Source organism: Acipenser ruthenus, chromosome 6 (assembly GCF_902713425.1).
Source record: "Acipenser ruthenus chromosome 6, fAciRut3.2 maternal haplotype, whole genome shotgun sequence".
Classification (NCBI taxonomy): Eukaryota; Metazoa; Chordata; class Actinopteri; order Acipenseriformes; family Acipenseridae; genus Acipenser; species Acipenser ruthenus.
This window is the reverse complement of record NC_081194.1, coordinates 60,436,244-60,461,880: the sequence shown is the minus strand read 5'-3', so window position 1 is coordinate 60,461,880 and position 25,637 is coordinate 60,436,244. Positions and strand designations below refer to the sequence as shown.

At 37.0% G+C, this 25,637-nt stretch overlaps 1 protein-coding gene across 1 annotated transcript in view; it reads left to right on the top strand.

The window, feature by feature from the left end:
- Positions 1–3,500: 3,500 nt before the first annotated feature.
- mms22l (MMS22-like, DNA repair protein) overlaps positions 3,501–25,637 on the top strand; it is a 53,538-nt gene continuing 31,401 nt past the window's right edge. The window contains exons 1-14 of the mRNA XM_034017803.3: positions 3,501–3,603; positions 4,937–5,128; positions 5,494–5,619; positions 7,239–7,291; positions 7,965–8,052; positions 9,465–9,642; positions 10,096–10,189; positions 10,751–10,881; positions 11,968–12,081; positions 12,781–12,957; positions 13,445–13,504; positions 16,922–17,041; positions 17,519–17,739; positions 25,022–25,531. Coding sequence (XP_033873694.3) covers positions 4,950–5,128; positions 5,494–5,619; positions 7,239–7,291; positions 7,965–8,052; positions 9,465–9,642; positions 10,096–10,189; positions 10,751–10,881; positions 11,968–12,081; positions 12,781–12,957; positions 13,445–13,504; positions 16,922–17,041; positions 17,519–17,739; positions 25,022–25,531 — 2,051 coding nt within the window. The 5' untranslated portion in view covers positions 3,501–3,603; positions 4,937–4,949. The remainder of the gene's footprint in view (positions 3,604–4,936; positions 5,129–5,493; positions 5,620–7,238; positions 7,292–7,964; positions 8,053–9,464; positions 9,643–10,095; positions 10,190–10,750; positions 10,882–11,967; positions 12,082–12,780; positions 12,958–13,444; positions 13,505–16,921; positions 17,042–17,518; positions 17,740–25,021; positions 25,532–25,637) is intronic.

Below are 25,637 nucleotides of genomic sequence, written 5' to 3'. Positions count from 1 at the left end.
AAAACAAAGTAGGTTCTGCTTGAATTTACCTCACACTTCAGTGCAAAAGAACTTGGAATAAACACATTTGTCTGGATTGTGCACACAAACTGATTTAGCTTCCATACTGCATATAAACAAACAAGGGGAGTTAATATGAATTGACAAAGTTAACCCCAGCCAATATTTTAAGTGAAGCAAAGAACCAGATCCAGAGTAGACAGTTAGAAATTAAGTGGAGACAGACTTGGGATAGAGGTTAGGAGACAAAAGTGCCAAGTTGTGCTGATATGGTGACATATCTGCACAGATCGGAACACTTGTTAGCCAATAAGATTGCTCCCTCTATTTTTACTATTTTATAATGGCCTATTACTTTCAGCTTTTTTTGCACAGGGAGGTCATGGTAGACCCAAGTCACTTCAAAGGGGGTCCCAACTAGAACAACACTCTATATTCGACTTAAAAAACATGTACTATGCTAACAAGGAAAGTTTGTTAGTGTACTGGGCAGTATTGTGTGATACATTTGTATTATTGGTTTAGTTTGATTTACAAAACATAACAAGTAGGCACAGATACATGGGTTAAGCAAGTCTGAGTAACAAGTACATACATACATACATACATACATACATACATACATACATACATACATACATACATACATACATACATAAAATTAAGGCAGTGGTTTAAGTAACCTGTTGACCTGAGTTCCCATGATCCAGCATAGGATAGACTGGAGTGGCCTTTATAACAGCAGTGTTGTGTGATGCACTGCTGTTACGAATTATGTCCCCTGTAAGGGAGATGAGATGCGGTTAAAAGCTCTAAAACCACAAATGCAGACAAGCCTGGCTTTTGCATTGTGGTTGAGACGCTCTCTTGCAGCGTGCAGGGTTGTTGGTTTATGCCCAGTCTCCATCCTGTTGCATTGGCCAGTAGCTACTTTGTGACAAAGTATTGGGGTGACAGTGTAGATGTTCATAAACATCTTAGAAAGATTCCTGAGCTGATTCCTCTCACTGCCAATCAAAAACGTTCAACAACTGTATGTACAACCATGGCTGGCAATAGATTCTTTCCTATATCCAGTTTCATCAGAGTTTGGCTAATTAAAAAGGTATATAATAATACACAATAGATTTGTATGGCTTGTAAGGCTACCTAGGGGATAAGATGTCGTTATTCACACCATATACTTTGTGTGAAATATGTGTTCCAGTAGTTTAACATCTAACTACTGCCTTGTGGAAAACTAATTACTGAATCACTCTATGAGCTCCAGAATGTCCTGCATTTAAGTCTTCTTGAACATCATACATAATGCATGGAAAGCAGTCTCTGCACCCTGATTACAGAACACTGTCATTAAATGGGCAAATTAAAGATGAGAATAATTCACAAACGGAGTGAATTGGCAGTACTGCATTGTGAAATTAGAATTTATAATAAGCACTGTCATTGTTTAACTCAATTAACACAAGAAAAAAATACCACAGGATTGCATTCTTTAATAACAACAATTAAATTGTGTTTGTATCAGTGCAGCAAAGTTAAGTTCTGGTTTTTGTGTGTGTTTGTTTTAACTCACAGAACGGCATTTACAATCTAAGGAACAATTATAACCGTTTAACACTGTTGTAGAAAACGTGGTATAGCAATTATATACAACCTAAATGCACACATACTTGCCAACATTTGGAAACTGTTCAGCGGGACTCTCGTCCCCGGGGTGGGGTGGGGTGCGGTTGGGTTGCGGTTGGGGGGGGGGGTTCTGCGCAACATACACATCGGAAGGGTCATACTCAAAAAACACACCATATAATAATAGATGTATCGCCACGACTCAACACCACAGGGCCAGCATGACAGTAAACAGACACAATGAAGCGTTCTTACCTTGCAATAAGTTAGTGATCGGGACTGTCCCGACCATATAGGGACTGTTGGCATGTATGAATGCATAAATCATTATGCATTTTAATAACATAAAATAAAACATATCAAATGATATTTTGTTATGACAGTCCCAGAGTTGAAAGGGTTAACTTTAAATGTCATAGTTGTATATTAATGCAAGTATTGTTTAATACATATAGTATATACTGTATAACAGATCATTCTGAATAGTAGTACTACATGATGAAGTCACTTACCTTTGCATCTATGTTTGTCGTTTCATAAATTGATTTGTTTAACCAGCAAAATGGGTCCAGCTGATTCTGCACAGCACGTTGATGCCCTACACAGTGAGTGTATTGTAAACTGCTGTCATGACCAATATATTCATTTTAAAACATTTCTCTCTTCTTTTTTTCCCCAGTTTTGCATCACACAGGCAATAAATTAAATAAATACATAAAAACTCCAGGCTTCGGCACAATGCAGCTGCATGATCGACACAGACTTGCTAGCTACAGACATAATAATAATAATAATAATAATAATAATAATAATAATAATAATAATAATAATAATAATAATGTTTAGCGTTACAAACGCGCAGATAATAACAACATCACTTGGGCAAGCGACGGCTGTTTGCATGCCTTTTCATTTGTGTCGAGATTTTTTGTGATAATCGGGACAATATTGAATGCAGACACAATGCACCAGAGAAGGAAGCTGTCAATGCAGATACATCTGCATAATGGAAATCAGGGGTTCCCCGGGTCCAATTTTATTTAACTCTGATGTGCTGCTTTTTTAAAAACAAAATTAGACAGGAACCAACACTCAGTCAGGCTCTTAAAAGAGAACACGTGCTTTTCATACGCATGTTTCATAACACAGGCTCAGAAATATTTCAACAGATGTTATTTTTTTTTGGGGGGGGGGGGGGGGGGGGGTTATGCACTGTGTTTTTATCTGTACAGGGTAATTAAAATACATGTTACAATTTACAGTATTCGTTAACAGGTGTGTCTTGTTTGGATAAAACGTTTTATATAATTTACTATGTGGATGATAGATGTATTGAATTAAACTAAAACATGAATAACTATAATTACCGGTCTGTAACTCGTACAGCTAATTGCTATAGGAAACTTTAAAAAAAAAAAAAAAAAAAAAAAAAAAAAAGAGCCTAGTTTGGGGATTTTCTGTGATTTATTTTAATGCTTATAAAAAAATAAAATAAATGTTATTATCATGTAATATGGATATTCTGGAGAAAATAAACAGACAGGAAGCGAGACGACAAAACGAGTAGCTTAGGCCACATTTAAAGTTTCAAAACAGAGTATTGTAGTAGTATCAACTACTAAACCAAGGACAGCCAATTTATGTTGCAATATTAACAGTAACATAATACTATTAACGTCTTTTAAAGGGAATCTTCGTATTATTTAAATACTGTATTTCAGCAGCGTTGTATACTTTTCAAAATGTTAATTAAAAAAAAAAAAAAAAAAAACATCTGTTTAGCAACAGTCCCTTACTTGCCCTACTGCTGAATGACAACTGTAGCAACCCTTGCGCAGCGGCTGGAGGCAGAGCCAGTAGAAACTTTACACCAATGAAAGGAAAGGGGCTGGTTGGAGGTCTCAGTGCGCGCCTGCGTTGTGTGTCAGATTGCACTGGCGCGGGAGACTAAAACAGTGGAACTTGCTGTAGCAGGTTGGTAAATAATGCCTCACAAAAATACTGTTTTTAAAGTGTAATTCACGAATAACTTTAGTTTTGGAGACAGATATGTTTGATTTGTCAAGAAATGTGTCTAGATTATACTAAAAATGAATGTGTTTTTTCTACTGCACTTAAGCCTATCTGTAGTACCGCTGTGTACATGCTCCCTGTCTCGTATTATAGAGTCTATATCGTGTGTGCGTAGAAGTTATAGTTTTAAAGGTTAAACGTTTTTCAGTAAAAATGTGTTTGGACAATTTCGTTTGTAAGTTAGTTACATGGTGAATGAAGTCTAAGATGACCCCTTTTCCTGCACATGCTGCTTAGTGTCAAAATGTTCTGTATATAAATAATTATCTGTAAAATATTTTGTAAGTAAAGAGTAAAGAAAATACATTAATCGCAATGGTTACTTTAAGGGCTAACACAGGGTTTACAACAAGATTGCTTTGCAGCGAGCACAGTTTATTTAATTTTGTTTTATTTTATTTATTTAAGAAAAAAAAAAAAAACATGTAACTTTTATGCTCGAGTTGAGTCTTGTGTTATTTGCTGGAACGTCCATAGCAACAAGAAAGGCAGTAGCCACCCAAACATAGTTATAAGTAGTGTTCATAAATAATATGGAAGAAATGATCACCCTTGGTCGAGGATAAATGTACAGTATACATTTGGAAATTATTGAAACATAATTACATTACAGTGGCAGTTAAAATGTGTTTCTGCGGTAAACCCTGCCCTGTCCAATAGCTCAAATGAGTCTCGCATATATGCACAATTAAATATACATTTTTGCATTTTTCTAAGAGGCAAGCCATCACCACTATACCAGAGTACCTGCCAATTACCTGCACTCCTCTAAGTCTTTGGAGTCATGTATCACTTCGATGAGCAATAGGCATACTATAATATAACTGTAGTTCATATAAAAAAAAGATGGGACACTCAGGGCAATTCTTTAAAAAGCTTTATCACCCAAGCATTTAAAATTAATTTTTCAAACCTTTGTTCCAGGTACAAAAGTCATTAAATCTTGCATCTCCACTCCTTCAGCAGTCATGTAATGTAGGTCACAAATTGTTTAATGTTAATGTAGGTCACACATTGTTTAATGTTGTAGGCTTGTTAGTGTGCTGCTATTCTGAGAACTGGAGACTTTCAAATTGGACACAGCAGCAGGTGTGTAGTTTAGCTTCTGGGATGGGCTGTAGTCCTTTGGCTGTTTTATGAGGACCACTAAGACTAATGATGATAAAATATAATGGGGCCATACTGTACATGCCTGAGGATACATTCTGACTTTGCAATTGCTTCATCCTTTTAGCTCTTTTTATGAAATGGAAAAGGAAGACTTCAGTCCTTCTCTCACTCCTCCTATATCCCCCTACATTGAGGAGAGCTTGAGCGAGCTGAGCCATTCCAAGCCTCCGTTGTTCTGCTGTGTGTCGGACCACAGCAGAGACGGGGGAAGACTCTTTTCTCCAGATGGCTACATTGGAAGAGGATCCCTGAAGCGGTATGTGTGTGCACAGTTTTTTTATTTTTTTATTTTATTTTGCTGTCCTTTTCAAAGCAACTTAAAAATGACATTATTATAATATACTGCATTTTATACTTCAGAAACTAAAGTGGATGCAGGAATTACTTTTGAAATTAGAGATTACATCTTGTATTTGCTGTGTAAATAAATCACGATACAGTACCTGTATGTGCACATCAGGTTGTATGCACTGTTTAGTTACAGTAAATACGTACTGTACACCTTTGTACATATTGGAATGGCAAACCAATACATATATGCAAGCTTTACACATGGCTAATTGTCAAGAACCATAGTAGTAAAAATTGAAACATTAATATTGTTTTTATATATGTTTATAGACTTTTATTAAGGCTGGATCCCTCTCCTACTGATTATGAGACTGACACAGTGGACTTGTTTGGTTTTCCCTGGGTGACTGAAACAGCGCTGGTAGAGTCTACCAAGCTCCTCTTCGGTTTATTCAGGTAAAGAATTAATAACACAGCATACTTTTTGGCTTTCTCAAAAGAAGCCTACTGTTGTTTCCTGCAACGACTGTAGCACACAGTATGCTTGGTCTACACCATATAAACAATCTGACTTCAGTGGTTAACCAAGCTGAAAATCCGTGGAGTACCATTTTATAAAACCAATGTTTAAAACTGCTCAGTTGCATAGAAATATGGAAACACTGAGTACCCAATAGCAGATGAATACATTAGATATAAACATTGTGGATGGCTCATTCTGGTTGAAAGAGTCAGAAAAACAAAGAACAAGTTTGGGAGACTTATTTACTGGAAGAAGGCATATTGAAGCTGCAGGCTAAGAAACAGATTTTGTAAAACTGAAAGGATACTTTCCAAATAACATATTTGTTCATTCATTTTTAAACGTGAAGTCTGTGATAGTCTACCCATGGATGTGGGTGTATAAGAACCAGAAACTAGAGCCCCATTCCCTACCCTGTGGTGTGTTTTTTATTTGTTCAGTATTACCATATTCCTTCGAATTTAGGATGCACTTTTTGAACTATTTTTTGCTTTCTTTTTTTATCTGTTAAGAGAAACCATTGGACAATATGTGAATACTATAAATCACACATTAAATATTACTCATATGCAAAAATTTGATTTTTTGATTTGTATAATGCATATTACATAAACAAAAGTTGTTGTATTAAAGTCCACTACCAAATCCGGGGCGTGGGTGCCTATACTATAGCGGTTGTAGTGGTTCAGTAAAATATGTACTAAATGCCTAGTGTACAAGACAGTGTAAGAGAAGTGCTATGGTAGAATATGTTTGAAACATACAAAATATACGCTAACACTAATCATTTTAATTTCGAAAACTGAACACTGTCCCCACCCCGCTCCAGCTTGTGTTCTCTGGAGGTAAACCTTTAATTTCTTCATTCGCCATCTCGACAACAAAGCGTTGTATAGCGTAAGAAATGTCTCGAAATCCCTCTGCTGTCTGGATTTTTTTTTGTTAAATGACCATATGACCAAAAAAAAAAAAAAGTTGAATGCAAACTGTTGATGTAACATGGAGGCACAACCAATCTCTGGGGTCACTTGACAAGCGTAGTTCATACTACTAAAAATATTATTATTATTATTAATATTTTTAGTAGTAGTAAAATATGACTGATAACCTGTTTGAAATGGTGACTTAAATAAAGCTTTGTTTTGCCAAAGTCCGCTGCAGTTGGTGCTGCTGCAATGCAAGCTTACTGTATAGACACCACGCAGTACCATTGTACCCTGGTCTCTCTCGTTCATATTGCGTCATAAGAATATTCTTGGTTCTGCTAAAAAAAAAAATGGTTACGTGTGCAGATAGACCATTGCAGTTAAAACATAAACTAAATACTACTTGTCCGTATTTCTCCTGGTGAACTACTGGTTGATTTAAGACATAGGATATGTGATTAAAAAAAGAGTTGGCAAAATGTTTAAAAATATAACTGCTGTACGGGCAACACAGGACATAGCAAAGGTAATGCAATGTGTTTCTTGTAAACTTTGCAGGTTGTTCTCTAACACTAAGGTCTTGGCTAATGCATTTGAGTTGCTAATGATCTCATTCTGTTTTTCAGGCAGCAGTTACACAGATTAGAAAACCTGATTCAATCAAGCTCACATGATTTTGGTAAATATTTACAAACATGCTGGTTACAAGCTCTAGAAACCTAAAACACAGGTTTCTCTATGAAAAACTTATAGGATATTTTAACCAAGGCTAGACTCTTTAAAATACAGTACATTTAAAAAGCTGTTGACATCTCATGGACCAGAATGTTTGAGAAAGAACTTCCTTCTAATAAGAATGTTATGTAGGTAACACTGCTAAAGCAAGTTGATAATTTCAGAATGTCTGTCTTTAGAAAACTTCCCTTTATTTTTAACCAAGGTATTTTAGCAGATGCACTTTTAGTTACCATCAATGTGCACTCCACCTCTGCATCATTTGATTGTCAATATTAAACCCAGAGGTTTCAGTCAAATTGGTTGAATGGACAGGTTGCTGTATATATACTCCTAAGCTTGTTGTAGTATGTGTTGACAGTCTGTCTTTGCGGGTGTTTTGTTATAAACTGAGATTTGTTACTATGGACAGGTGGTATTCTAAAATAAGTTTACCATGGCATAAATTGTATTCCTCTGTATATGTTCTTACTGTAGACAATCTGTCTTGTGAAATAGCCTAGATTTCCATTTTTGTCTTCAGAGCTGTGAAAAAGTAACCCAGGCTGTAACAGACAGTCCTTGCAACAGAATCTTTAGGCCTTGAAGTAATACTGACTTTCATTTGCGTTCTCCAGGTCAAGCAAGCAGTGTTCATTTTGAAGCCGAAGAAATAAGAAAACATTGTGTGACGTTTCTTCTGTATGTGAAAGTTTTTATTTCAAGGTAAGTTGGAAGGATGGTGGCCTATATTTGGAATCCAAAATCAATCAGTGCCACGCTCGTATTGATGCTATACAGGATAGGGTGGCGGTCCTTGAGGACAGAAATCGTCACTGTAACCACATCCACTTTCTTCAGCAGAAAATCCCCCATTGGTATCCAACCCTCAAGTCCTAGGATGACCACCCTTTCCTGGAGTTAAATAGAGCGCATCGCGTATACGCAGGTGGCCCTCGGTATTCCAATAAACCTGCACCAGGATATTTCAATGCCTTTGTTACACTGATCGATAACAACTTTTTTGTTATCTGTGCTATGTCTTTTACTCATTCGTTCTCCCTGATCTTTATCTCTATTTTTGATCATGGATAGTGTTGTCATTAATTCCTGAAATTTGTGAGGGGCCAATCATCCTGTAAAGAGAGCACAGTGCTTAGATGATCTTTTAAGAAAAAAGGTTGATATTGTTTGTTTGCAGGAAGCTCATTTGGTTTCAAGTGATGTTGCTCATTTTTAAAATAAACATTACAAGGTAATTGCATAAGTATCCTGTAATATTTTGCAGTTTGTGAAGTCCTCAGAGATCCAAAATATATTGGTCTCAGACCACGCCCCTGTCATACACTTTGAATTTTTAATTCTTTTGGAAAGATCTGCAACTGGGCTACACTTAGCCACCGCTAACACAATGGCAGCATGGGATACTGCTGTCGATTTTAAAGAGGCACAGTTGTTTGAGTAAGATCAAGTGCATATTATGGCATTTCCCCCCTAGGATAACTTTCATTCAATTAATTAAGGTATATTCTTTTGATATTTTAGTTTCAGTAGTTTATTGTAACTTGTAATATTCTTGTTTTTGTCTTGATATTGTATATCTGTATTGTTGTGATATTTTTTTGATCTGTATTGTCTCCCCCTTCCCAAGGGGAGGGAAAAAGAAAGGAAAATGTAATAAATAATTGTTCACAAAAAAAGTATTTGATGTGTTTTATGGAGAATAACACATGGGGTAGTGTGTGATATGAGAATATAATGCCCACCATGCATTTTCCAAGCATCCCACCCTGAGGGTGGGTATTGCATTCTCATTTATCACACAGTACCCCATGCAGTATTTGTTTATAATCTCCTGGTGAGCATTTTTTTTCCTGCCATTTTAAACTTCTTTTTTGCTTGTTGTCAAATTCCTTTCATTTTGACAGCTTGCACCGGGGTCGCTCTGTTCCTGTTGTTAAGGAGCATGTGTTTCCCATAGTGACCGGTTAGCTATTACAGGAGTTATCAACTGGATAATCCCATTGAAAAAATTGCTCACCAGTTGTTATAATATAATATCAATACCTGTTTATCCTGTATCCATCCATGATTCATCCACCAGATCACTTGAAGCAGTTGTTTCTTTAACCTGGCAGGTATTTGGAGCCTTCTAGGGGTATGGACAATGGTACAGTACATCCTTATGAGAAGCTAGAAGCTGAGCTGCCCTCAGTCCTGCTGGGGGAACTTCATGCCACTGTGCTGTACATCGGGAAGCTTCAAGATCTGCCCAGTAACATCCACGGGGCTTTCTCTATACAAAACCAGGGAAAGGTGAGTTACAGGTGTTTGTCTGAAAGCTGATGTTCTCTAGACTGTGTTAATTGCTTACAGTTTAGATATTAGCCGGGCCAGTATGCATTTAGGTTCAAGTAGTGCTGTAACAAACATTTTCTTCTTTGAATATTCTGTCAAAATGTAAACTTTATACCATATTTATACCATATTTGTACCATATTACAGTAAAAAAAAATCTCTGTGGAGGAATATAAACATGCTACACCATCAAATGACCAATTAGGGAAAGGAGAGAAACACCCCATTGTACAGTAGTGTGTGTGTGTGTGTTATGTATTTCAAAAGTCATTCATGCATTGGTTTCCTCTAGTGACTAGAGTCAAATAATTATTTTCTGTTTTGGTACTGTAGTTTGTGCGGAAAGCTGTGGAGATTGAATTTTGCTTTTAATTTTATTTCTGTATTGACAAATGTTTTTCTATTTTAAAGCTGTTGCCTCCATCCTGGCACTTGTTGCACCTCCACCTAGATATCCATTGGTCAATTCTAGAAATTCTTCATTTATTGGGAGAGAAGATGCTTGGTAAGTTATTACTGTAACTAAAGTAAAATGTGTACTTGCTGTACTCTTCAAATCAAGCCATCATAACTGTATTGAACCCCAGTGCACTTTTCACTTGTCTCTAGTGTTTACATGTTTAAGCTAACTGTAGTGTCCTAAACGGTACAGTTTTAAATTATGATATTTACTGATGCTGAAAAAATGGGTTGGGTGGGGCTTACGTTATTGATTACTCCACACTTAAAAAGGTCTAAGTTGTTAATTTCTGGTTTGGTAACTTTATTTAGATGTGTGTTTTTTCCTCTTTTAAAAAATATGCTAATCATGATTTGGTGAAAATAGACCAGTTTTTAGTTTACTGAATTTACTGTACAAATATCTATAGACATGAAAGCCTTCCAACTCCATTGTAACATTTATAAATACAGCCTTTGTATGCAGTCATTGCTTTACTATTAAGTTATTAAAAAACTAACATTTTCTAGATCCAAGTTGCAATTCCATTTTTCATGTTTTTTTTGTTTGTTTTGTTGTTTTACACTATTGTGTTTTTCTAAAGTTTCCACTGCCTGGTGTTTTCAGGTCAAGTAGTTTATGCTCATCAGTTCATGAACCAAACTGGGGAAAACCTCACCAATATCAGCCTCTTTGAGGAACACTGCACCCATCTTCTGTGTGACCTTGTTGGCTTTGCAATAAACAAGTACACCAAGGTACTGTCCATTTTTTTTTTTAATCAAGTGTTTTTGAAGTTATGGATGAAGGAATAACTATTCCTGTATTTGTGTTTGAAAAAAGTAATTTAGCATCACTGTGAATGGAGCTCATGTCTTCTTGTCAATCGGCTGCTACTGCATTTCACCTATGTTATAAACCAAAATTGTGGCTTTGCTATAAGCCCAGTGGAGAGGATCTAGATTAATCACAGGCCTACAAGGTATAATTTAAGAAGTCTTTAAATCCTTAACCCTTTAAGGTACAAGGGACATACGCTGCTATGCAAAAGTTAGACATGTTGCATTTTTCTACTCTGATGCATTATGAGCATCAGCAATTTACTCAAAGCCTCCACTAGTGTTTTCTACTATTATAACAACCTTGACTTTCATAAAGAGGGAAAAACATTGAGTGAAATAGCTTGCATCAGTCGATTTTCAAGGTGTGGTATCCTAATCAACAAGCATAATCAACAAGTACAGAGAAACATCATCTGTAATTGACAAACCCTGGACTGAAAGAGCGGTCTAACAAGGATGAGCAATACTTGAAGATAATATCTTTTAAGGAATAGAAAGAAGACAAGCGTTGAATTGACAACAGAACTGGCAGAAGGCACAGGTGTCGTCCATCCCATCAACAGTCCAAAGCATCTTTGACCATTGTTCCATAGTCCAATTTCTGTCTTCTTGTACATATTTTAGCCTTGTAGTTGTATTCCCATTTCTTACAGAGGTATTGTTACTGCAATACATCCTTTAAATCCTGATTTCAAGAGTGACCTTCATACTGTTGATTTGATGGACAATGACACCTGTGCCTTCTGCCAATTCTATTGTAGGAGATTCTATTGTGGGAGGGTAGGAGATAGAAAACATACCGGTACAAAAAGAATCATGTTGTTGCTACCAAGTCATTGGGATGCTATAGAAACCCACTGGGCAAAGTCCTGGGGTCAGTACGCTACTTGGAAATGGTTTCTTTGCATTTGCATTGTTTTTTATGGCCTCCTGGAATTTGAAAGATACTTTGATTGTAATGGAGTGGAATTATTGTTTTAAAGTTGTGATCATTGTCTTTAGGTCAGACCAACTGATGCTCTGACAAGCTGCCATTATCTGTGCGACTGTACCAAAGAACTCTGGGTAATGATTATCCATCTTCTCGACCACAGAAGCAAAGCATCTCACACAGAGGTAGGCTGGGAATGTTAATGAATAAACATTTAAAACATTTAATAAAGAATCTGAAGACGTCCTCTTGAAGATGTTTCATAACAAGAATGCTTAATGAGTAAAATCAAAGCAGTTAGCAGTGAACCTTGATTATTTTTCAAAACTAGGGATTTGTTTAATTATATAGATTTTTTTTAAGCACATAAATTGATGCTCTTGAGAATTTTATGTTTGTAAACTTGATCAATAAAATTGTTACATGCTGCTGCTTTTGTATATCAAGGGATGTTATTTTCAGCCTAATTGGACTTCAGAAGCACGTTTCATGAAAAATAAAAGTATAATCTTGAGGTTCAGAAAATGGTCTCTCTTGTGTTCATTTTAATAACTGTATATATAGTAAAGAAATAAGTGGTATTAAATTGGAACTTGCTGCTTATTCATTGTTAGTTGTCTTTTTTTTTTTTTTTTTTGCAGCAAAATATAAAAAAAAATTTCAATAAAATCAAAGTACTGGACAACTTAGAAAAATAGAAATTTCTGCTGTCATTTACTGTGCTAGAGCTACTATAAATTTTTTCCAATGTAAATATTGACTTGTTTAGAAAAGGGTGGCAACAAATCACAGAATTGATGACTGTGACATCACACCTGCAATGCTATATTAGGAATGTCCGATGCAAGTTTAGTCATTTGTTTTTTCATTTGTTATATAACTAGTTCTTCTGGAGTTATGTGAACAAGCTGCTAAGGATCCTCCTGGAAGGAACACATGTGGACAAAACACGGCAGCATTTCACTGCACACTGCAAGGACCCACTGGGTTTCAGCTGGTGGCTTGTTACACACTTGGCAGAGCTCTATCAGTACAGTCGGAATGGGGCTGTAGAAGGAAAGGTAATTTTGAACTGGGAATTGATTTTTACAATGTTCTCAAAGTTATGAAGAATCATTTCTAAAGTCAGTCACTTTTACATATAAAAATAGGACAATAAATTGTTATTGGCTTGCTTCACAGTTAAATGAATTATTGGAATTGCATTACTATAATTACAGTGCTCCCTCTTTGTACCGTAGAACCAGTTAAGACGGCATGGTCATGTCTCCTATTTGCCCCAAAAGGCCGTTCCACTAGCCCTTTCATTGTCGTTATAAGGCGGAGCACAAATAGTATGGTCTCATAACTATGAGTGCTAACTGTAGCGTGACAACGGGTGGAGCATTGTATTTACACATGAACTGAATCATAGCGTTGCCAAGTAGATTCGTGATGGTTTATATTATTGATGCTGATGCTGGGTTTTCAATTTTTTATATTGATATACACATACACTAGGTAAATTGTTAAAGCTGTTCTGTGTTTTTTTGTTCTTTTTTTTTGCAGAAGGTAGAAGATAACTGGAGTTTTGTTGAAGAACTTTTGAAACGTTCCTGTGATAATCAGGTAAATGTACCATACATACAGTATATATATATAATATATATACAGTATATTTTTATATATGTACAGTGCCTTGCATAAGTATTCACCCCCCTTGGACTTTTACACATTTTGTTGTGTTACAACCTGGAATTAATTTACACAACATACTTAACACTTTGAAGGTGCAAAATATTTTTTATTGTGACACAAAAGTTAATTAAACAAAAAAAAGACATTTGTTGGTTGCATAATTATTCACCCCCGAGTCAATACTTGGTAGAGGCACCTTTGGCAGCAATTACAGCTACAAGTCTTTTTGGGTAAGTCTCTACCAGCTTTGCACATCTGGATCCTGCAATTTTTGCCCATTCTTCTTGGCAAAATTTCTCAAGCTCTATCAAGTTGGGTGGGGACCGTTGGTGAACAGCAATTTTCAAGTCTTGCCACAGATTCTCAATCAGATTGAGGTCTGGGCTTTGACTGGGCCATTCTAAGACATTCAGGTTCTTGTTTTTAAACCACTCCAGTGTAGCTTTGGCTGTGTGTTTAGGGTCATTGTCCTGCTAGAAGGTGAACCTCCGCCCCAGTCCCAGGTCTCTTGCAGACTGAAACAGGTTTTCCTCTAGAATTTCCCTGTATTTGGCTCCATCCATCTTGCCCTCAATCCTGACCAGTTTCCCAGTCCCTGCCGATGAAAAGCATCCCCATAACATGATGCTGCCACCACCATGCTTCACCGTGGGGATGGTGTTCTCAGGGTGATGAACAGTGTTGACTTTGCGCCACACACAGAGTTTTGCGCTAAGGCCAAAAAGTTCAGTTTTGGTCTCATCAGACCAGAGAACCTTTTTCCACATGTTTGCTGTGTCTCCCAGATGCCTTTTGGCAAAATCCAAACGGGATTTCATATGGGGTTTTTTTCAGCAATGGCTTTCTTCTCGCCACTCTTCCATAAAGCCCAGCTTTGTGGAGCGTCCGGGTTATAGTTGTCCCATGGACGGTTTCTCCCATCTCAGCTGTGGATCTCTCCAGCTTCGTCACTTACCATTGGCCTCTTGGTTGCTTCTCTGACTAATGCCCTCCTTACCTGGTCACTGAGTTTTGGTGGACGGCCTTCTCTAAGCAGAGTTGCGGTTGTGCCATATTCTTTCCATTTTTTAATAATGGATTTAACGGTGCTCCGGGGGATGTTCAAAGTTTGGGATATTTTTTTATAACCCAACCCTGATTGGTGCTTCTCCAGAACTTTATCCCAGACTTGTTTTGATAGCTCCTTGGTCTTCATGATGCTGTTTGTTTAGATATGCTCTCTAACAAACTCTGGGGCCTTCCAGAAACAGGTGTGTTTAATCTGAGATCATGTGACACTTTAATTGCACACAGGTGGACTCCATTCAACTAATTATGTGACTTCTGAAGGCAATTGGTTGCACCAGAGCTTATTTAGGGGTGTCACAGCAAAGGGGGTGAATACTTATGCAATCACGACTTTTCAGTTTTTTATTTGTAAATAATTTTGAAAAATATGTAGATTTTTTTTCCCCACTTCGACATTATGGACTATTTTGTGCAGATCAGTGACAAAAAATCCTAATTAAATCCATTTTAATTCCAGGTTGTAACACTACAAAATGTGGAAAAGTCCAAGGGGGGTGAATACTTATGCAAGGCACTGTGTGTGTGTGTGTGTGTGTGTGTGTGTGTGTGTGTGTGTATATATATCTATATCTATATCTATATCTATATCTATATATCTATATCTATATCTATATCTATATCTATATCTATATCTCTATATATATCTATATAGTATTTACACATGTCCTCTGCACATCCGATACACACTAAAAGGGCAATCCCAAAGGGTCTAGGAATAAGAATACGAAGAATATGCTCAAAAGAAAGTGACTATGTAAAACAAAGAAATGTATTAAAAACAAATCTTAAAAAAAGAGGATACAAAGAAAGAATTATAGAGACGGAGTTAAGAAAAGTGGATAAACTAAAAAGAGATGATCTACTAGATTATAAAAATAGAGATAAAAAGGTCAAGAGAGTCCCATTAATAATGACTTACTCTAAACTTTTGCCCAATATTTCTAAAATAGTTTGGAAACACTTGCGGATTCTACATAATTCAGAAAAATTAAAAAAGTATTTCTTAAGGCCCCAGTTGTAGCATTCAAAAGAGAAGCTAATTTAGGTGATATTTTAGTTCACAGTAAACATAAAAGAATAATTGACAAAATAGGTTCTACGAACATGTGCACTAGTAGATGTAAAGTGTGTAAATACATGGACAAAAGTAAAAATATAATTAAACATAAGAACACCACATATCCACTAAAAACTAATACCTACTGTAAAAATAGCAATGTTGTTTATGGAATAGCCTGTGAGAAATGTGATGAAATCAAATATGTTGGAGAGACTGGAACAACTTTTATATAAAATAATTCAGAACCACCTTTCATTAATTAGAAATAAAAAATGAATGAATCAATAGTACAGCACTTCACCAGTCAGGGACATGACATAAATTATGTAAAGTTTGTAGTATTAGAACAGCTCAAATTAGACAATGCGACATATAGAAGAATAAAAGAAAGTAAATGGATAAATAGGCTGAACACGATTATGCCAGCGGGACTCAACAGAAAAGAATGCACTAATTAACTTCAATAAATATATAACATTTAAATAAATAAACAAAGGCCAAATCTAGACTGATCCTCAGAGCCAGCATTGCATGATATAATAAAAATATAAGTTTATATAAAGTAGTGTTAATTAGAATTAATACAGATTTAAAGATAGAAGTAAAAATGATGTCACAATATATACAACACCATTACATCATGTAAGAATAAATCATGGATTTGAATGTAAACAATAACAAGTAGTTGTCATGCCGTCAAAAACCTATAAATACCTCCAATGTTTTGATTCAAACACAGGCTCCCTTGAGAAAGATATGTACAACATACCGAAACGTTGGGCAGCTGGCTCTTTGAGCTAAAATATATATAATCATTTTGTTTTGTAATGAACATTATTGGTACTTGGTTTCTGTAGTGTTTCCATAATTGAGTGTGTTTTAAATATTTGTACAATGTTACTGTATGTTAGGCATCTCTCATTGGAAAAATACCTGTGATGATGGTGGTAATTTGTAAAACTGCAGGGAGGTGGTACTCTTCAGATATACACATTAATTTATAACCTTTAATGTAACATTTTCCTAAACATTACGTTTCATTGTACTGGTTCCAAGAAAAACACTTGAAAAATTAGGCTGCGATACATACCAACCTCTTTTTCCCCTTCTATGATTATTTGGGTGGTGGGGGTCACCATTTCAATGTGGATGCTGCTGATATTTTATACTATTGTTTTTAAATAGAATTTGTATACTTGATTATTTTATTAATGTTCCAGGGTGGTGTCTTAGAGGAGCAATTACGAATGCATCTACAGTGCTGCTTGACATTGTGCCGATTGTGGGATTCCAACGTCAAAACAGTTACATCTCTTTGGGAATATTACAGTAAAAACCTGGTAGGTAAATGGCAATTAGCAAACCGTACTGGATAGTGCAAATCAGTTGTGCATAAAGATCAAGTTGGTAGGAGTCGAAAAAATACGGTGTCATGTTTACACACGCGTTGTTCCAAAGCGTTCCTGTCTGTATTTTGTTTCACTGTTCTATCCTGTCCGCTTTTTAACAGGTTTTTATTCTGCTTTAAAATCCAGAACGGAATGTAGTTGGCTTTGGAACTGTTTGAGAGAGAATTCATGAACAAGCAATCTGCAATTAGCATCTGAAAAAACAACTTACACCTAGCTGTATTTTAATAGCTATGGTTTTACAATGCAGGCCTTGACTCAAATGAGGCTACCTTCTGACGTTCAGGACATGCATAACTGGCTGTTATTTGAAAACCATTTGCATTCTGGTTAGTTGTCCCTATCCTGCGTAAACCTTTGATTTGGTGGACTCCAATATCTCTCCTTCTTATTTGTTTCCCCCTCCAGAATAATGCATTTACCATCCCCTGGTTGGGTTTAAAAGGCCTGATGAGTGTGAGTAAAACCCCGTTCTCCATGCTGGAGCTGGTGAAGAGTTGCTGCAGTGAACAGCAGAGTCCTGATCTTTACAGGATGGCAAACAGCTTTCAGATATTCCTCCGGATAGTGGCCCTGCAGATGAACAAGGAGACAACCGGGACTCATCCATGGAAGCAGATTAAAGGAAGGTACTGGGATGTCATTTTTTCACAGTACTACTATTTTTTTTTTTTTTATCACTTAAATGTGTCTGTACTTCTTTCTAAAAGCATTTGGAAAGACAGAGAGATATGCATGGTAATTTTCCCGTTTTTTTAAATAAATACACATTTTAAAATGTTTACTAAGTTAATGTGTGTGTAATATATATATATATATATATATATATATATATATATATATATATATATATATAAAAAAAAAATTGTTTTGTTTTGTTTTTTAATGCATTATTATTATTTGTTTATTTAGCAGACGCCTTTATCCAAGGCGACTTACAGAGACTAGGGTGTGTGAACTATGCATCAACTGCATAGTCACTTACAATTACGTCAAGGAGGTTAAGTGACTTGCTCAGGGTCACACAATGAGTCAGTGACTGAGGTGGGATTTGAACCGGGGACCTCCAGGTTACAAGCCCTTTTCTTTAACCACTGGACCACACAGCCTCCTACACAATTATACATTTGTGCTTGTCCTGTCCAACTGGGTACATGAAAAGAAGTTGCTTAAACCATTTTGCTACTTTAGATTTGTTCCATGCAGCACAGAGTTAAACTTTGTTCCACTCAGAGGAGGAATGTACCTTATTTGACTGCAGATTTTGTTTTAACATGGTGGCCTAAACCACATCACTTTGAGGATAACATTTGGCAGAATATCTGAAGGAGGTCTGAGCTCTGTCACTGGAGAGCTAGCTGTCTGTGATCCACACCACAAAAAATATTTCGGTTTGGCTCGGAGAGCTCTCTGTTTGGTGTGTGTGTGTGCAACAGAGGCTTTACATTCCATAATTACTTTTAAATGATGCCAGTTGAATCTGATTCCAAAGCCTGCCATGGATAATACAATGGAGTTGACTAAATTACCCCAGATTAATGCGGTTTTTCTTCACTTTTCTCAAATTTTGGAGAAGGACCTAGAATTAACAAATATTAAAGCTAATTAACTAAAAAGCATAAGGCCTCATTTACCTTGGTAAAGGACGGTCCTTCCAACTCGAAGAGATCCAGGGAGTTTGGCACAGCCGTGCAATGATGTGCATTTCCAATACTTTAGCTCCCATGCTGATTTCTGTTGGCTGCACTCATTTTGAGGCTTACACATGCTTTTGAGAGGCTAGATCTTTATACTGTACATTTAAGCTACAATCCAGTATAACTAGTGCTGGGACAAATATTCGAACAAATATTTTATAGATATGTATTCGTATACAAAAATCAGATGTTCGTATTCGCTAGAAATGACAAAAATACCTTGCACTTATTTACCACCTCAGCAGAAGTTGCGCGACAGTTTCAAAAATAGCATTTGAAAAAGCTCTGTGTGATATATGATTATATATATATATATTAAAAAAAAACACGGGATCAACACAGCAGCTCTTGAGGCTCTATTTAAATGTTTTAGACAGCAAAAAGTAAACAAACCAGATTATGCGCGCGCATGCATAGTGACCTCTGGAAGGCCATCTGGGTCAAATGCTTTGTGGTGCTTTAGAGCGAGTCAGAATCTCATGGAGCAGAAAAAAGGCAAGCACGTCATTCTGAAATGCCTTGCTTAAACAGTGCCCAACTTGCTGGAAATATGTAGTGATTTTTCTATAGATTATATATATTATATATTTTTTGTTGCGACTTTCTGTTATGTTAAATTTCAGTTTTTATTTGCTTGTTCAGCTACAAAAAGGTACAAGTAAACCTCATGTTATTACTTTATGGAAACGTGTCTATGGCCACTGTTTACTGTGAATAAACGGTGATGGCAAAAAATAAATAAATGCGTTGTCAACTTTTGGGGAATAAACAAAACATTTAACTTTAACTGCTATTTGGCATGTTTTGTTTTGTAGTTAATTCACTTGGGCAAATTAAGGCCTACACAAGTTATTATTTACTCCTGGGATATTTTTCTACTTTAACGTGTTACGTTACTCATTGTAATGTCTTGCTGTAAAATCGATGCACACACACGGGTCATGCCCCCTGCCCATGCTGCTGTACTGTCTCTGCCAGCATTCTGAGCAATATAATGTATTTTATTACTTTTTGAAAACTAACAAATATCCAAACTAATATTTAAATTTATGAGCGAATATCCGAACATGAAAATCCTGTGTTCGTCCCAACACGAAGTATAACCGGTTATAATGGAGTATAACCCAGTTTCCAGTTTACACCATAATAAAACCAAGTCTTGTTACCCATCCCAGTTAGCGTAGTTGACATTGTAGTTGAAACACAATGATATGCTTTGCAAAATTCTTTCTCCCAAAAAGACACTGCTGAGGTGAAATGGAAGTGTAAGTTACTGTATAACAAAGTACATGAAAGTAAGATATACCACAGGGGTAGTCAATTTATTTTTTGTCAAGATCCAAATTTCTTGGTCAAGGTCCAGACTCCAGAGAAACATTTTTCATGCCGCAAGTGCCCCTGTCCAGCAAACACATACAATGCTGTGAATTAGTAATATACACCATTGCTTATATTTTTAGTCCATTTAAAAAAATAAAGATGTAATAAATTAAATCTGAGACTTTGAGAAAGTACATAGATAAAATGTCAAATAGATGTAAATATTAGCATTAAAACACTTTCAGATAACTGTTTTAAGTTTTGAATTAGAGTTTACAAAGAGTATCAACTTTGGTTTTGTCAGATACAATTATTGTAGGCATATATGAATATAGATAGATAAACAAAGCCTTGTGGCTTATTTATTTAATATTAGTATCAGAGTTTGAAAGAAAATAATACTTAGTACAGATGAACTCTCTATCTTAGCTTTATGATTCAAGTCTTTCCAATAACAAATACACACCCAAGCACACACGAGTTTTAAGCAAAAGAATCATGAATAATTACTGTGAAATACCTTTTAAAACTGCAGTACTGTATCACTACAGAAAATGTCATTTTATACAGCAATACAAATTTGAAATAAAATATACGTGAATAATGTAGAATTATAATACTAACCATCAGCGGGAAAAGTGACAGGTCGTCTGGTGGACAAGGGCTTTGAAGTTTGGAGTGAGTTCAGTCAAGGCAAGACGGAGACAGCTGCACAGATGATTATCAGTCAAAACGGAGCGATTACGCGATTTAATGTTGTTCATTGTTGAGAACGCAGACTCACACACGTATGTCGAGCTAAACATAGTCAAGATGTTAAATGCCACCTATCTCAAGTGCGGATGCTTGGAGTCCAGCACAAGGGTTGTCCAGAAAGTTAAAGATGTAGTTTCAGTGTGCCACATCTTAAGCACTTCATCAGCTTTTAAATCAATAAGCTCCAGCTGTAGTTTTGCTTTTTCAACATCCGGAAAGGATGCTTTTGCTTGAATTCACCATTTGCTTGTACCACAAATTTACAAACAAGAAGACTTCTTTTAACACTTTCAAATTCTTGGAACCTCTGCTGGAAGTTTTGAAGAAGCCTGTCGAGAGATGACGCCATCTGATTCACGTCTGCATTATCCCGGCAGCTTATCAGCATTGGGAAATGCAGCATCTCCTCAGTTTCCAAATCACTTTGGAAGAGACTCAGTTTGTTTTTAAATGACACGACACTGCCATGGAGATCCATTACATTGCGATTTCGACCCTGTAGCTTTAAGTTGAAATAATTTAAGTGGCCAGTCAAACAAAGAATGCCAGGATGCTCATGCGTATAGTTCTTCTGCCCTTTTCCCTGGAATTGTATGTAGATGTTCTTCCACATGAACTCTAATTTCCCACAGCCTCCTTAGTACTTGCCCTCTGCTCAGTCAGCGGATGTCATTATGGACCAAGAGGTCATTGTAATCGGCAGATACTTCTGAACAAACGTTTTTGAACTGCCTGTGTTACAGTGCTGACGTGGACTGAAGGAAGTTGACAAGTTTTAACACCATTGACATTACGTTAGAATACTCATTGCTGAGCTTTGCACAAAGTGCGGTTTGGTGGATTGCACAGTGATAGGAAATCAAATTGGTTCAGGCCTTGCAGACGTTTCACAAGCCCTCAGTGAGTACCGATCGTGGCAGGAGCGCCATCTGTTGTAATTGACACAAGTCTAAGTCAAGTCAAAACCTTCATTAGACAAAAAAGTTTGAACAGAATTAAACAAATCCTGATATCACAGGATTCGTCCACTGCCATGGAAAATGTTCCCATGTTTCTCGCGTAACTGTTTAAAAACGTCTTGTGCCATTATCTCAGCGCACCTAATAGCTGTTGTATCTGAGAGCGGTAGTTGTCTGAAGGCTTCAACATCGTCTTTCTTCTCCACAAAAAGGGTTTCAGCTGTAGTAGCCATACACTGCTTAACAATGTCTGCATCTGTTAAAGGTTTCCTGTGTTTTGCCATAACCCACACACACCTCAGTGAAGCTTGAGTTGCCTTTTCCTGAGCACAAGTAGCCTTTGAAATAATATTTGTGCTATGAGAATATCCATCTTTTAATGAAGCGATCTTGTCTGATCTTAAACGGGAGCACAGTGGATATTTGTGGTCAAAATCCATGTACTTCGTTTCATAATGTTTTGATGTTCCCACTTTTAATAACAGCAACAGCCTCTGTACATATTAAACATACCGGTCGAGCATTTAGTCGCTGTGACAAAACAAAACAATAAGCATCGGTCCACTCTTTAAATGAACGATTTTCTGTATCAACTTTCCTTTTTTTTTTTTTGCTGCCATGTTTAAACACACTGCTGTTCACTTGACATCGAAAGCACTGGAGGCGAGATTACAGCGTTCAACAGTGCGCACGAGCGTACAGTGGAAAGTGTAATAAAAAAAAAGGAACTTTCATTTTTTTCATTCGTTCATTTTTTTATTAGTGGAAACTGACGATAGCTCAAATTTACAGTACACTGTATCAGATCTCATTGTGAGGGAATGAGAGGGTAAAAATAATAATTAAAATAATGATAATAAGTAAATAAAGATTCTGCGGTCCGTCTGGCAGTCCGCATTTGGCCCGCGGGCCGCCTATTGACTACCCCTGACCAGGGCTGGACTAACACATAGGCAAACTAGGCATGTGCTAGGGCAGGAACGCAAGGGGGAGGGCCAAAACAGCTATGCATTTGTTTTTTGTTTTATGTGTTGTTTTTTTATTTTTTTTATTTTTAGATATACAGATTTGCACCTCAACTGGAAAAAACTTAACTCACTGACATTCAAACAGAGTCATGTATCTCAAAATCAAATTGTTCTTACAGGTGTTATGCTGATTTCTGTACCCCATAGAATTCTGCATCCCCACATGATTCCTTGCCTGTGCAGATGCAGTTTTTCAAAGACCGCTGGACTTGCACGCTCGCTATTTCTGTGCCTGAGCCCCGCTGTGTTCTCAAGCACTGCCATATTGTAAACGAAACAAAACTAATTATGTGGCAAAATAAAATAGCACATTTAACACCACTGATTTTCTAGATGTACAGTACGTTCAGCCTCCTACGTTGCACGAAACACACGAAATACACGAAACCCTTGATTTATAAAACTTTCTTTTAAAACACATTTTCATTTTATTACAGTAAATACTGTTCAGAAACATCAAGCGGTCACGTCCAGCAATTTTTGAAAAAATGCAGCTGTCTCGGCGTGGAATCATCAAGAATATAGAAATCTACCATATGTAAAACCTGAACTTACTTGTACGCCAAAACATGACGGTTTCTTTGCTCTGGAGAAAAGGGTATTTTCTTTCATGAGTCGAAACAAAACATAAAAACAAGGAAACATTATTGACGATTTTGCGTGCAGTAAATTGTAACTTGACTACACAACAATGTACAGGTATGTTTGTTTTTTACTATTTATTTTCGTGGACTATTGTGGAGCTACCGTTTAGTGAATTTCTATATATTACCTTTTTTCAACTTCATATGGTGTTTCTTGTTTTTTTGAACTGTTGCTTTTTTATTCAGTAAATCTGGAACATTGTCGAGCTGTGCTACAGGATTTAATGTAGGCTTAATTTTTTTCCAGGTTTATTCAGAAATTTATTTAGCACATCCCCTACAGTTTAGTTTTCTGCCAGATTCATTCAGTTGTTCATAATAACTAAAAACGTAGAATTATACCTGTTGTAAAAGGGTGGAGGGCTAGTTATAAAGGCTAGAATGTATATAAAGGTGTGTGTATATGTGTGTGGCTGTTTGTTCAGGGGTAGGGGGCCCACAAGTGTATGCTTGCCTAGGGCCCAGTGATGTGTTAATCTTGTCCTGCCGCTGAAATACCAGATACCTTAAAAAAAAAAAAAAAAAAAAAAAAGGCATCTGCCGAACAAGTACGATTTATAGTATAAAGTCTGCTTAAATTATAATTCTGGTTTGGTTAAGTATTGTATTATATTTTTATCACACTTTTCCTGTTAGGACCACTTGTTTTCTGACAAGTAGATATTAATGCAATACAAAAAAAAAAGTATGTTGACCCCAAGGGTACTAAAAAGCATGTCTCACTGTTCTTTTACACTCCAGTCTCTAATGATCACCTGTCTGTTTAGACCTTTTTTTCTGTGCTCTCAAGGGTGGTCTCAGCATATACCCATTGGTAAATGAAACTGGCTGCCTGTTAAGAAAGATATGAATAATAGATTGTATATCCCTCGTATAGCCAAACTTGCGTTTAATGACAAGAAGAGACCAGAACTAAAACTGCTAGTAATTAACATGGAAAATATAAAAGCACATTCATCCATAACACTGTCACTAGAGTAGCCAGGACAGTAAAGTGTTTAAAATGTTCTGTACGTGATCATTCCTCCAGGATTACTGCCTCAAATTCCAGCATGGAATTCAGGGTGGCCCACAGTAGAGTTATCAGTTTTGAGACTTGGCCTTGTAAAACATCAGTAATTTGCATAGTATTGAGGACTGAGGCACCTGTAAACTGCATGCATACTAATCCGCCCTCCATCAGAGTCGATCAGACATAAATGAAGCTGATATGCAACAGGGAGAGAGAGAAGAGACGGATACTTTATATATTACAGAATGTCAGGGATGCTTAACAAACTAATCGGTCCATTTACTCAAAAGTGTGTTTCCCATTTTTATTATACAACCACTGTATGTGCACAGTCGTCAGCATAGACGTGCAGGGTTCTGTTCAATTGATCTAAAACATGGTGGCACGTAACTTTTTGTAAAAAATAAGTGAAATGAAAGATTCTATTTAGCGATTTAATGGATGGCTGTATTTAGATTGTTTTTAAACGTTGACCTTTTTCACCCCCTGCCCCAGAGTTTACTCCAAATTCCATCAACGGAAGATGCAGGAGCTGAGCGAGGCGGGGCTCATGAACTTCCTAAGCCTCTTCCTGGTGCTGGCAGCCACAGCCGAGGTGGAGGACGTGGTGAGCCGGGTGTCAGACCTCCTGGGCCTGCTGAACCCCAGCTCCATCTCCACCACACAGAAGGCACTCATCTGGAGGGGGCTGTTCGCTTTCATCCTCCTGTACGAGGAGAAGGGCCTGGACATCGGTGTGCTGGCTGATCAGCTATCCGTCGCCTTCCAGCAGGCAGCCAAAGAGTTCTACCTGAAGACCACAGACAACACACGCAAGCTCACCCTTTGGACTCTGCTGTCCACCTACATTGAGGGTGTCCAGGAGGTGTTTGAGACCAGCTCCTACCTGCACCTCTCAGAGGAGAAGCTGCTGAATGAGGGCTTTGTCATGCTTTTACCTGCCTGCCGAGAGTCGGAACTCCACACCGCGCTTGGTTTCCTGCAGACGGTGCTAGCACGATTGAGGTTAGGAATTCTTTTTTTTTTTTTTTTTTTTGGTAATGTTAGTTGATGATGACGAGAATCTGGGTTTAGAGTATCAGGATATATCTTTTAGGCCTGTCTAGGGAGC